This window comes from Hemiscyllium ocellatum, chromosome 11, assembly GCF_020745735.1.
Source record: "Hemiscyllium ocellatum isolate sHemOce1 chromosome 11, sHemOce1.pat.X.cur, whole genome shotgun sequence".
Lineage (NCBI taxonomy): Eukaryota > Metazoa > Chordata > Chondrichthyes > Orectolobiformes > Hemiscylliidae > Hemiscyllium > Hemiscyllium ocellatum.
The window spans coordinates 36,042,205-36,056,504 of NC_083411.1; the positions used below are offsets into that span (position 1 = coordinate 36,042,205).

Below are 14,300 nucleotides of genomic sequence, written 5' to 3' on the forward strand. Positions count from 1 at the left end.
ACCCTTCCAACTAGTATGACTCTCAATTCTACTTTAACTAATTGAAACTATTCAAAGACCACAGGTCTGCCACCTTTGAGACAAGTGAAAGAGCCATCAGTTAAAGTATATTACCTTTATCTGTATCCAATCTGTGTTTCTGGGTGCATGAGTGAAAGCAAGTGCGATATTGTACTGAACTCAGGGTGAGAATAAACAAGGTCCTTTATTCTTAAACTCACAAAAAAATTGTTTAATTGGGGTACATACTACAAGGGTAGTCTTGAATGAAATGAGTTTTAGCAGCTTCAATGAAATTCGTGATAGGTAACAACACAGCACAAATCTATTCCTAAATTGGCATTAAACTGGCAATCTCATTCTGAGAGGTCAGTACAGGAGAAAGACCTTGCATGTTATTCTATATAATTCTTATGCTATTCTAAGGTTGAACAAAGCAAAGAGAACCTTACCATGTATCTGTTATTGCAATACCTGCTTTGAATTGGGACCTCAAAAGCTGAAAATGAAGAGTGTTTTATTTCATGTATTTAAAGTCCGTCTTGTTGAAAGGCAAAACATGATCAAATTATTATTTAAAAAAGGATTTCTCATGGTTGAAAATGTCTTTGAAGAACAACTGGATTAAGCAAACTTTGGAAAACAAATTTACTTTTAAAAATAATGTGTGGGTGAAGACTGGTGACAGAGATACTTCAAAATGACCAACATTATCAAAATAGAGCAATATTATTTGTTCAACGTTATGTGAAGATTTTTCTCATTTTGTTAGTTGAAGTGCAATCTTGAAACAAACAAAACCATTTTCCTGAAGCAGTTAATAAACAAGATCCCAAAACTAGATAAATATCCTTTGGAAAATGTTAACTTCTTGGAATGATTTGGAGATGCCGGTGTTGAACTGGGGTGTACAAAGTTAAAAATCACACAACACCAGGTTATAGTCCAACAGGTTTAATTGGAAGCACACTAGCTTTCAGAGCAACACTTCTTCACATCTTGGTGAAGGGATACCTTTGAAGTACAGGTGGCTCACCTTTTTTTTCTAAAACTCACCTTTATGTATTTTAGTATTTAATTTATAGAATGGCATTCAGGACTTCATTTTACTGCAAATATATACATACAGTGGATTATATATACATATATGGTGAAGAATGAAAGTTTCCCCTTGTTCCATATAAAGCAAATTCCTGATTTCAGCTATCCTGTCAAACTGGAAACATGAGTTCCATGAATAGATCATTCAGCAAGAGCACTTCCCAGTGTAGATGTAACCCTGCAATAGTCAGGAGGCTCCAAATTCCTAGGCTTGTGCTGTGCTGGCTGCTTTGAGAATGTTAAATTATCATGATATATCCCCTTAATCACCGCACAATGAATAGTTGGAAAGAAGCTGTATACGAAGATCAAGTAATGACACAAATTACTCCTTTGAACCAGGAGGATTTGAGAGCAACTGTATAATTTCTGTCACTACAAGCTTAGATAAGGAATCAAATCTGTACAATGCAGTTCAGCTACTTATTGGCGCAAATTCATTGAGCTAAGATGACTACTAATGACCTTAATAAAATTATCCATTTTCAAGAAAAGTTTCAGGATTGTCAACGGTAAAAACTTGGAAAAATCTAGGCCCAGTTCCACAGCTTTTCTCTTAAACCTTGTTGTGTACAATGTAGTTATATTTAGCAAGTGGAAAGCGACAATGAAATTCTGACGACTTTATTTTTAATCAAATTAGATTGGCCACTCAGTCTTCATTGCAAGGTTTCTAGTGAGTAGACAGCGAGATCAGGATACAGAAAACTGAAGTTCAAGAACAAGTAACAAATTTTATGGAGAACAGCATGTGATGATTTAGAAAAATGAAGAATAAAGAACAGGTATGATATAAATGCAACAAAGAAAAACAATGAAAACATCTTTTTTGTTTGCCATATGCAGCAACTTTGTAAATATACTCATTATGTCTTCCACCAAAATGAAACAGCGTTAGTAGATAAAGAAAAGATATAAAAATAGGAATAGAAATATATTAAAGCAGAAAACAAGAAAGAAGAGCAAATACATCTGAAACAAATAAAAGTGGCAGACTGAACATTGATAAGAAAAGGGAACCAGATGGAAAGGAAAGCTGCAAGACAGTATATGATATGCAGTTCCTCTCTCACCTCCAGCCTCTAACCTCCATTTCTTGTCTCTATACTATGAAATGTCGTGCTTTGAATTTTTGTTTCTTTTTCCCAAATTCCTAAAGTGCAAATATTCCAAAGTCCGCGCTCATTCTTTCCTGAAATCCAAAAACAATAAGGGCTGTATTTTATGCTCGAGGCAGTGGTTCCCCCCACACTGTAAAATGTGGGAGCTGACTCTAGCCAATAAACAGTTTAGGCTAAGACTCCAGTTTGCTTGTCTGCTTCTGGTACTTTTCCAATCTTTACCTTCAAGGCCCAGAAATTTAAAAAAAAACAAATCAGTACCCACTTTTAAAGTGCAGCAATTTCAAGTCCAACCAATTCCAAATATAATTTGGAGTTACAATCCATTGTTCAAAACAGGATATTGTTACAACATGGCAGTGAACCCCTCTGTTAATTAAACCAAACACCCAGAAAATCTCACCTCGCTTCATAATCTGTTAAAATGTGAGTGACAGAGAACTCGCAAATTACATGATTTAAAGAAAACAAGATCCAAAATTTTTTTAACTCTAAAAGTGAACATTAAACAACTATTCACAAGCCCCCTTTCTCTTAACAGCTTGCTACCTGCCTCCAACTCTACAACAATATGCTGTTCCAATAAGACACCCTATTAAAATGACATCAACTTAATTTTAAAACCACACAGTCACTGTCTTCTTCTGTGTCTTCACCCTTCCAGCTGTGATCTTCTTAGGTCATCGTCTTTCCTTTTACTGTGAGTATGTTTCGCATGAAAAGGTACCTTTGATAGAGTTTCTAAATTTCTTGGAGAGCAAGATGTTAGATGGGCAATTAGCTCTCCACAAGTTTCTCTCTCTACATCAGTTGCTCTCTAATTTTCGAAATGTCTGCATTCTTATACCCCCAACATTGGATCATCTCATTGGTTCAATGTTGGCAAAACAATTATTTCAAACTCGATTGGGTTTTAGTATGGAGCATTATGGAGCATAATTTAAACTGATTGGTTAAATTTAAATTAGAGTCATAGAGCATAGAGATGTAAAGAACAAAAGCAGGCTCATCAGTCCAACCAGATATCCCGACTCAATCAATGCCAGCACTCCAACCCTTCCTATTCATATATCCATCCAGATGCCTTTTAAATGTTGCAATTGTACTGCCTTCACCATTTCCTCTGGCAGCTCATTCCATACATGCACCACCCTCTGCGTGAAAAAGTTGCCCCTTAAGTCTCTTTTATATTTTTCTCCTCTCACCATTAACTTATGCCCTCTAGTTCTGGACTCCCTCACCCCAGGGAAAAGAATTTATGCCCAAAATGTCGATTCTCCTGCTCCTCGGATGCTGCCGGATCAGCAGTGCTTTTCCAGCACCACATTCTCAACAGGGAAAATACCTTCTCTATTTACTCTATCTATGCCCTTCATGATTTTATAAACCTCTATAAGGTCACCCCTCAGCCTACGATGCTTCAGGAAAAACAGCCACAACCTATTCAATGTCTCCCTATAGATCAAATCCTCCAACCCTGGCAACATCCTTGTAAATCTTTTCTTAACCCTTTCCAAAACTCAGGTATCTATTTTATAGGCAAATGGAACATATTTTCAATTTTCCAGTACACTCTAGGACTTCCATCTAGCCTTATACACAGGTGCTTGTAAGCTTTCTCGCTTAAAGGTACAGTACATGCCTTCAACTTCATAACAGTACAGATGGCCTGGTTTAGTAATGTTAAGTAAATATTTACATTTTAAACTAATATGATAAAGTCCACATTAAGTGCATGACTGAGATTTAAAGTTAGCAGAAGGAGCCATTATCTGAATGTTACTTGTCTGAAGCAGAACACACTGACCCAGATCAATAGGCTACTGTTCATGTCAGGTTCTAAGTGCATTTCATAGCTATAAGTTCAAAGTTAAGGTTCAAAGAATGAAAGATAAGATAAATAAATGTTCATTCACACAAAATTGATAGATTCTGTTAAAAGTATACAATAATCTATACAAATTGATAAAGAACTTTTGCAAAGAACACTACCAAAAATATCAACAATTCTTTGCTTCTTGTTTGATTTTAAAGCTACCAATCTATGCAGATTACTGATATATGCAAATCTGTGGATTTAAAATTGCCTATATTACACAGTATTTTGAATTCAATACAGTTGCAATCATTAATGCAACAGTGCAATATTGCAGAAACCTCAGGCATTTCTAGAGGGTAGCCTTTGACCAATTGGAGGGAATCCTAAATTTATCTAGCTTGTTTAATAGACAATATCATAGACAGTGCTGCTTTTCATTCACTCATGGAATGTGCAAGTCACTGGCTGGACCAACTTTTATTATCATATCCTCATTGCCCCTAAGTAGGAGCTTATGCACTCGCTTTTTGAACTGCTCTTAATCCACACTCTCTGTGGCTGAGTGTTCCAGGATTTTGACCCAGGAGCACTGAAGGAATGGGAATATATTTCCAATTCAGGATGGTCAGTGTCTTGGAGGGGAACTGAAAGTTGTGGCATTCCCATTTATCAACTGTCCTTCTCTTTCTAGGCGGTAATGGGTGTATTTGAAAGATGTTGCCTCAGGACTCTTGGTGAATTTCTGCAGTCTAAATTGTAAATGGTTTATATTGCAGCTAGTATATTGTTAGGAGAAGGAATACATTTTTATTGCTGTCATATCAAACAAGTGGCCTGCTTTTTCCTGGATGGTATCAAGCTTTTGAGTGTTGCTGGACCTGCACTCATCCAGGAAAATAGGGAGTATTCCATTATACTCCTAACTTGTGTCTTGTAGATGGTGGACAGGATTTGGGGAGTCAGGAAGCCAGCACTCACTTCAGCCTGTGATTTGCTTGTAGCCTTTATATTCATATGACTAGTTCAGTTTCTCATCAATGATAACAACCAGGTTTTGATAATGGGAGTTTTGGCAATCACAGCAACGTTGTATTTCAATGAACAATGGTTAGATTCTGTCCTGTTGGAGACAGTTATTGCCTGGTACTTCTGAAGTTGATACTTGCCACCTATCAGCTCAGGCCCAGATATTGTCTAGGTCTTGCTGCATTTGAGCATGGACTGCTTCATTATCCGTGGAGTTATGAATGGTGATGGACACTGTGCAATTATCATTGAAAATCCCCATTTCTGACCAAACGATGGTGGAACGTGCATGACATGACCCTGAGCTACTACTGTACTGATGACGTCAAGCTGAGATAACTGACCTCCAACAACCACAACCATCTTCTGTTGTGCTAAGTATGACTTCAACAAGCAGAGTTTCCCCCTTGATTCCCAATGAATCAAGGTTTGTTAGGTCTCCTTGATGCCACACTTTGTCAAATGTGGCCTTGATGTTAAGGGCAGTCACTCTCACCTCACCTCGGGAACTGAGATCTTTCACCCAGGGTTGGATAAATGTTGTGATGAGGCCAGGAACTGAGAGCGCCTGGCAGAACCCAAGTTGATCATCAATGAATAAGCGTGCAATGTGCTGTTGGATACCACTGTCGATGTCACCTTCCATTACTGTACTGATGAAGAGTAAACAGATGGGGCAGTAATTGGCCAGAATAGATATGCCCGGCCTTTGTGTGATATTTGGCACTTAGCTTCCATATGCTTCATTACTTCCACTGTATGAGTTGGTGTTCTTTACGTCCCACCACACTCCCAACACTCTTTGAGGTAAATTTACCATGGTCCCTCCACACCTAAATTCTCTTTGAGACCATTGGCTCTTGCTAAGTAACACCAAACTCAAAAATGCAGATAGAATATAAAATTATAAAATTAATGGCAATTGGCCTCAAGATGAAAAATTGCTTTCATTGCTTACCTATGTTCCAATGCTGTATACTTGAGTAATTCTGCAAGCTGTAGTGGATATTTGCAGATCTTCTGCACAGGCGTGAGGAGAAAGCCATCGATGGCAATGTCAATCATTTGCTGAAGGAGTCGACAAGCCTCAAAAAAATGTTGATACCTGCCATCTTTCATCAGCTTGGAAAGTTCCATGCACGCGTCCAGGTGATTATTACAGTACTCAGAGTAAATCCAAAATCCATCTTGCTGTAAATGAATACAACAAAAACATGTCAATATCAGATGTTCAGGAAAAACCAACTATTCACCTTCTTGAACTGTCTGACTAATACATCAGAATGGATAACAAAAAAATACCAGCTGAGGGAGGCGCTATGCTCATAAAACCTTTAACAGTAGATTGTAATTATTTATGTCTACTCTTTTTCCTTCAGACAAACCTTGAAAGAGAATTGCTCCCACATTGTGTTAGCCATGTGTCAGCTGAAGCTCTCTTACCTCTTACTTAGCACATTGTGGGTTCAACTATGAAGGGACTGATATTTCACTGTAGTAGTTCAGAGTAGGCTGCAATTTTACACCAATAGAAGAAGGATTACACCCGAAATGTTGACTTCTCCACCTCCTGATGCAGCCTGGCTTGCTGAGTTCTTCCAGCCTCTTGCTCGTCTACCTATTTTACAGGTTCTGTCTTATGGATGAAATGTTAAGCCGAGGAACCATCTAGCCTTTAAGATAGATATAAAGGATTCTATGATAGAATTGGAGCAGATGGAGTTACCAAGGTGTTCTGGTCAATATTTGACCTCCAACCAATACCACTAAAATAGATAACCTGATCTTGTTTTACTATGAACCGATGGTCCAGAGTTGCCCTATATTATAAGTGACTACAGTTCAGAACAATTTTAATGGCTGCTGAGTATTTTGTTACAGTGTGAATCCATGAAAGGGGAAAGTTATTTCTTTATTTGTATTCAAAATGTAGATGCCCAGCAAATATTCCAACAACTTTAGTCCAAGCCTCTGAACTGTCTTTTTCGTTCTTTGAGTTGGGATTTTTTTTAGTTTAGATTAGCCAGCTATGTAACACTTTGAGCTAAATATTCATTTTTTGTATTTAGGTATAACTTAACACCAGACACAGCTCATAAAGGAACATCAATTGGAGATCTCATATATTTGTAGCAGAGTACATCCAATTATCTATCCATTTCAATTATTGGACAACAAATTAGAAAGTCTTGCTTTGAGACATACAATCCTTTGGGCTTGTTCTCCCTTGTGAAAATATATTTTTAATTTATCTTAGGTTCCATTCATATAAACAAATCAATACCAACAGGATTAGACATAGGTTCAGGATTGTTCAAATAGAAAATATTTGTCATACAGAGAGTTTTAAATAAATGGACTGTTTTAGTGCATGCAGCAATTGAGTATATAACATAATGATAAGAGAAGTACTTGAAAAGAAAGAATATAAATTGATACAAAAACGGCACAGAAAAACAGACATAGAATTAATAGCTTCAGTTAAAATTCTGAATCAATTTATTCTATTCGAGTAATGATTATCTTTTATGCTATATTTTTATGATTCAATAATATTGTTGTTTGAAATGGAAGAATAATTTAAAAGAAAGATGTTCATCCAATAATGCCATTAATGTACAAGTAAAGGCAACAAAATTAAAATATGCTTTGTGTTAAAATTGTGATGTGCAATATTGCTAATGAATCCATTCATTTGAAATTCCTCTGTCCATCGTTTAATGAAGGCCCATTAAGGGAGGTAATGTTTTCATTAAAACAGTAGACATCGAAATTTCATATACATTAGCTGCTAATAAAGCACACCACAATTTCAACACCCCTGTGAACCTTTTTTTTGACAGGAGAAGCACTGCAGGTCAGCGCACAGGAACACACGAATTACATGCAGAAATGAAAATTATGAAAATAATAATCTTATCTAACAGGATTATAATTTACATGCTCCAGGAAGCAGGGTCCAATTTCACTCAGGTGAGGATCCTCCTTGTTGTACTGCTTCTCCAGGTCTCTGACAAAACTCATTTGAAACCTATAAATGTCTTCAATATTTCCGAATATGACTTTCAACTGTTCATCACTGAACATGTCCCTACGTTTCTTGCATTGCCTAAGGTAACCCTAAACAGAGAAAAAAAAAATTAACTGCTTGTGGTAAACTTCACATCCAGCAGCAAATATATTCATAACAATTAATAATTAGCACAAGTGTAATATTCAATCTCTGTTGAACTGTTTGCTCCTCGCCCAAGTACTTATACATTGAATGAATAATTTGGGGATAGATTAACAAGTTGATACGCAATAAATTGAACAGAGATATAATGATAAATTTTCAGGTACAACATTCTCCTTGTGATGCATTCCAGTTGTGGGCCAAATGAATTCTGCAATTTGCCTAAAATAATGGATATGGAAATCTGGAATGCACTTCAGTGCTGATGTATTTTTTTGTCACTGTAAATTACTGCAGACTAAAAGGATCCAAATGGTTCTCTTTTTCTTGATAAACTTCTCTTATAGTGGCCAGAACATACATCATATAAGGGAAATCTTAACAAAGGCATTTGTTGCCACTTACTCCCATCAATTGAACAGAAATCCAAATGTTTTAATCTACCTATCATCTGTGGTATCTCTGACCTAGATGTGATTGATACTAACATTGCAAGCAAAATGCTCCTATTTTCAGTTAAAGTGTTTTGTTGGAGCATCCCATGATAGGAGGGGCAGAAGCACCTGACATTGCTGAGATCTTCCAGCTTTATATTGCTGATGCCATACTAAGAGCCCAACTGGAAATGACTTCAGATACTGCAATCCAGGAACTGCCCCTCACGCTGTGGTGTTCCACAATTCTTACAAATACATGGGCCAGAGGAAAGTAAAGTTCATTCCCCAGATTATAGACAAGGACATGTAGAGGTTGATGAAGGCAGTCCTTTCTCCTGCTGTTCACCAAAGAAAACCACATCTTCATTCCAAGTGAACACAGAAATGGACTCAGATAGTATCCTTGGTTAATGAGGTGACCCAGATGTAGTATAAAGCTCAGCAGGGCAGGAAAAAAGTCAATGATTTCCTGCACACCTGCAAGGTTAAGTGTTATCATCTACTGTCTGCATCCTCAGATTCCCAGAGCAACCACCCCTTACTCAAAATCTGCTATTTACACACACATCTCGCCAAGGCTCATAGATAACAACTCTCACTGTTGCATGCATCATAACCACTCAATGGATTTCACCCACCCCATTCTTCTAACCTCACTTGCTTCAGCATCACCACTACCTATTCTTCCATCCACTTTCATCATACCAAATGCCTTCTTTAGGCTTATTGTAATTCAATCACAGCACAACTAAGCTTGGTTGGGGAGGGGGGGTGCACGATGAACATCAGGGTCATCAGCCTTTATGAGAAGAAAGTACCCAACCTAGCTGGAGAAGAACGTGGCTACTCAAATGGGTACAGGGAGAGCTCAAAGGCCAGCCATTCCACTAAGCTTTATTGTGCAGTTGTGTGCTAGTCTCTTATTATCACCAACATATATTCTTAACCTGCACAATGTTTTGTTTCTTCTTAAACAACATATGTCCTCTCATCTCTTAGATAGACACCCGTGGCAAGAAGAGGCCAGTGCCAGGGACTCTCATATCCACATTCTCCTGTGAATTCTCCAAGGATACATTGGAAAGGCTGTCACCTGCAGCTCACAAACTCACACTTTAGGAGTTTTGCTTACTAGGTCAAATCCAGGAACACAATCTGGTGAGCACATCCCTGAGACATCTTTGCAGCTGGTTGGAAAATGAAGAACCACTCCAGATCACTGGAGGATCTCTGAAAACAGGTACTTCCATTGTCTGGATAGAAGATGATCCCATAATTTTGGAGATTAATGACTTTGTTAAATTGCACAGATAGGTGCAAGAACAGCAGGCAGGTTTGTCAGAGGCAGTTGGTAAACTGGATTGAAGGTTGGATGAGTCCACCAATGTTATCAGTAACGCCTCTGTAAGTTTGCATTTGGCTGTTTACTTCACCATGGAGATCCAGGTGCAGCACACTCAGAGTCTGACAGATATGCACATAGACTCGCTCTGCATTGCTCTAGCCATAGGTGCTCACTATCAATGAGATAAAGATGAGAGGGGAATGAGGGACCTTAACCTCAGTCCAGGTGCCCCTTCCTCCCACGAGGCAACGTGGTGCCAGCAGGCACCCAGAGGAAACAGGAGCCACACTTGTGATCCCCACAATCCTCTTCCAAGGACATTTCAGAGATGACTAGCCCCTCCACCGCTGGCGACCTGCAATGCTGAAGCTGACAGAAGTTCGAATCAATGAAGGCAAACCCACATCTGGGCAGGACATTCCAACAGATGTCTCGAGCCCAAAAGCACCAGGGATGACTGGGCTACTCTTTCAAGGCAACAGAGTCAATCACAAAGCAGGCTCTCTTCACCCCAGCTTGCAAAAGATGTAGACATTGAAGGCGATGTAAAGGAAATAGAAAAAAGTTCCTGAATGTACAACTTTGTAACAGATGGAACATCATTACAAATATGCGTTCACTTGCATTCTTGTATCCTTTTTACCGATGGTCCTGTGAGAGATGAGCAGTCTTTTCAGACATGCCAAGGATGAAAGAAGTTGCAATGACCCAAGCATTACTCATCTCTTACAAACTTCAGAGAGCCTGAGATGTCAAGGGTCCTTGAACTGTGATGTTGATCACCATAGCCAAGACATTGCACTTTAATGTGGATAACACTGAAACTAAATGAAATGCACTGGTCAGGTACTGGTGCCTGGCCTGTACATCACTCCACACATGCACCCACCTTGAGAGTAACAGTACATAATCACTGATTATTTCACACAGCTTTGAAGGGAAGATTTCATTCTATCAGCTTTCCGAGGGAGCAACTTGCCACAAAGGTTGGGAGAAGTACAATGTGCACTCTCCTTCACAGTGCCCTGATGTGCTGAAGAAAACTCCATAATGTGTCATCTCTTGCAGGTTCAATGCTATCCTACAGGATGCTCAATCATTTCAGGGAAATTTGGCATTCTACACACACTTGGAAATATTAAAAGGGCTTATTCAGACTTCTCAAGTATCTATGTCCATTCCATCAATTTATAACACCCTTGAAAAGCCAAAATCTGGTCTGTTTGAACTCAGCAGCAAGTTCAAGTGGTCCTGCTGAGATTGGGCTTCCCTCCTTTGTGTATGATGCCCAACCCTCTTCTTCTGCTGTCATAAATGTGAATTCTTGGAGTGGGTTGGACCTCCACATCCAGAGTCTAGATTAGAGTGGTGCTGGAAAGGCACAGCAGGTCTGGCAGCATCCGCGGAGTAGGAAAATTGATGTTTCAGGCAAAAGCCCTTCGTCAGGACTCAGTCCTCACTTTTGCCTCCACATCCAGATCCCATAGTGTCTTGCCAATGCCTTGAAAATCAAACCCTAAATCTATTGCTGAGCCTGAGCATGTTAATTTGATAATTGACCCAATCTGAGTTTTATTTATAAAATGGAGCATATCCTCACTCGATATTCCATTCCTCATTACAACAAAGTAAGCATGATTTAAAAGTCACCACCTTAGCCATATTGACTGTCAGGCAGATATTTTGGAACACTATAATTAATGATCGGATATATGTGCACAAGTTAAATTGTCACTGAATAGAAATCAAAAAGCTCACTGGCCCTCAGGCCAACTGTAACAATCTAAATGTCACTGTTATGTTATCAATTCACAATTCAACTTTTAACCCATGTCACTCGATGAAACACTACTCCATACAAACTGAGGAATCCGAAGAATCAGCTAATTAAATGTTATGTTGTATAAGGGATGGACTGAGGAAATTACAGGTAAACACATATCCTCTGTCTCAGGGATAAAAACAATCACTTCATGCATAATGTAACAGTGAATCAGAACATTACACTTTCACCCGCTTCCACCATAATGTTATTAAATTATTATACCTGGAATGCTCTGCATTGGAAGATTACTTAAATGAGTAATCTGATTCTTTACTCTATTGCGTCGAGGTTTTAACTGCAGACATATAACTTATTAATATTTAAATAGTCAGCAGCCCTTCATGACATTTTGCAGTGTAGCTCTGAATTTTTCCAAGAACAAATGTTTAACAATTATTGAGAGTACCTCAGAGCTGTTCCATGCAATTTATATCATTCGAATAAGGGAACTCAAAGCTGTTATAATATTATTTTTACCTCACAAATGTCCTTCAGATGTTTAATGTAGTGTCGTTCTGTGCTCATAATTTCATTGATGACATTTGCCCTCATCTGGTCTCTGTTCTGAACACTCCTGCCAAGGCACAGGCAGTCAGAGTTTGGGTCCAGATGCCCATTTTGAATTTCACTACTGGCTTCATCTACAGTGTCTTCCTGGTTCACCCAAAGCTGTAATTGAACAAATAAACACAGAGTATGAATAATTGACTGACATTATTTTATATCAGGTGACTGATGGTAATTGAATATTTTTAGGAGAAAATATCTCAGTTAACTTGTTTTGGTCACCTTACCTAATGAGGGATATATTTGTATTGGGTGCAGATCAGAGGAAGTTTATGTGGGCTGATTCCTGGGATTAAAGTGTCATTTTATGAGAAACATTCAAACTTGTCGGGCCTATATTCATTAGCATTTAGAAGAACGAGATGTGATCTTATTAAAACATATGGGACCTGAGTGGAATGGACAAGGTAGATGCTGAGGGATGTTTCCCCTCATTGGAGGGAGGATTTAATGCTACTTGGTGCAGTTTCAGAAGGGGTCTTGTATTTAAGATAGCAATGAGGAGATGATAAGAGGAAGAAATGATTTCTCAGGGGGTTGGTCTATGGAATACTCTTCCACAAAGCACAATGAATGTTGGGACAATGAATATATTCAAGACGGACGTCAACAGATTTTCCATCTGACATGGCAACAGGGCAGGCAGGAAGTTGGAGTGAAGTACATATTCAGATCAGCCATGATCTTATTGAATGGTGAAGTGGATTAATGGACCAAGCGGCCATCTCTTGCTATTATTTCTCATGATCTACTAATGGGAAATCAACTCAAACAGGGAACAAGTCTAAGCAATGGCAATCAAGGCATAGTAAGGATTCTAGTAAAAATTGAAAGTCATCGATAAGACAAAAACCAAAGTAATAGTAAAAGGGTGAGAATAAATGTTGGGAAAATAACCTGAAAAGTTTATGGACAAAGAAATAGAACAGCAATGGAAACAATTAAATGGTGATATGTCACATTCAGGAGAAATAATTTCAACTAAAACGTAATAACAAATTGGCCGAAGTGAAATGCCATGAATGAATAAAGAAATTAGGGCAAGATTAAAAATGAAGAAAAAAGCATACACATGCCTGAATCTTTGAAAAAAAAGCAGAAAGCCTCTCCATCTTTACAAAAATGACTCTAGAAGCTTGAATCAAGAATGCTCACTCACAAGCGCAGCAACTATTATATTTGGAGGATGGTGAGGTCAAATTGGACTTTGTTTCAAAGTACAAATGGATTTTGCACATTAGCAGCTTCCATATTAATGTACAGTAGCATCAGACTGATCTTATTTTTGCTAATGGAATATCCAAAACATGACTTGTGCACTTTTGACTTAACAGGAGAAAGTCTAAAGCTACTAGAAATCTTTGGAGAGTTGAGTCCCCTTTTAGATTATTTAAATAGACATGAATATGCATAAAATATGCATAAACTCATTGGAACTGTCAGCAGAATTGCCAAAAGGAGCTGTAAACAGTACTGTCAAAAGGTGCAATCGAACACTCAGGGCATTTAAAGTTCCCACCCTTTAAATAATTGAAAAACTGTGTATGGTTTCTTATTTTCTTTAAATAAAACAATGTTTGCTGTTTCATTCTGTTTGTTGATATAAGCCTGAGGACTATCATTACTGGATGAGTGCTGAATGTTTAATTTCACAATCTTTAACTGTGAAGCACTTCTCAGTTCACCGTATCGCTGACAACTGCAAGTGGTTATAGACTTTTTGAAGTTGGACTTCCAAAGCTTGTTTTTATAAGGGATTAAACAAAGTTACATATAGTGAATAGATTTTTAGTGATGTATGCAGAGTTTTTCTGAAAGAGTGAATTTTGCAATAGTCGCTTAAAACATTATTTAATCTCATCAAGGCTTAGATCCTGAGGCCTG

The 14,300-nt window shown here is 38.1% G+C and overlaps 1 protein-coding gene across 2 annotated transcripts in view; it reads right to left on the reverse strand.

The window, feature by feature from the left end:
* arhgef9a (Cdc42 guanine nucleotide exchange factor (GEF) 9a) overlaps window positions 1-14,300 on the reverse strand; it is a 349,853-nt gene that overhangs the window by 99,970 nt on the left and 235,583 nt on the right. For both annotated transcript variants that reach the window (XM_060832122.1, XM_060832124.1), the window contains exons 7-9: window positions 12,327-12,518; window positions 8,008-8,187; window positions 6,026-6,258 (exon numbers count right to left, since the gene is read on the reverse strand). In XM_060832122.1, coding sequence (XP_060688105.1) covers window positions 6,026-6,258; window positions 8,008-8,187; window positions 12,327-12,518 — 605 coding nt within the window. The remainder of the gene's footprint in view (window positions 1-6,025; window positions 6,259-8,007; window positions 8,188-12,326; window positions 12,519-14,300) is intronic.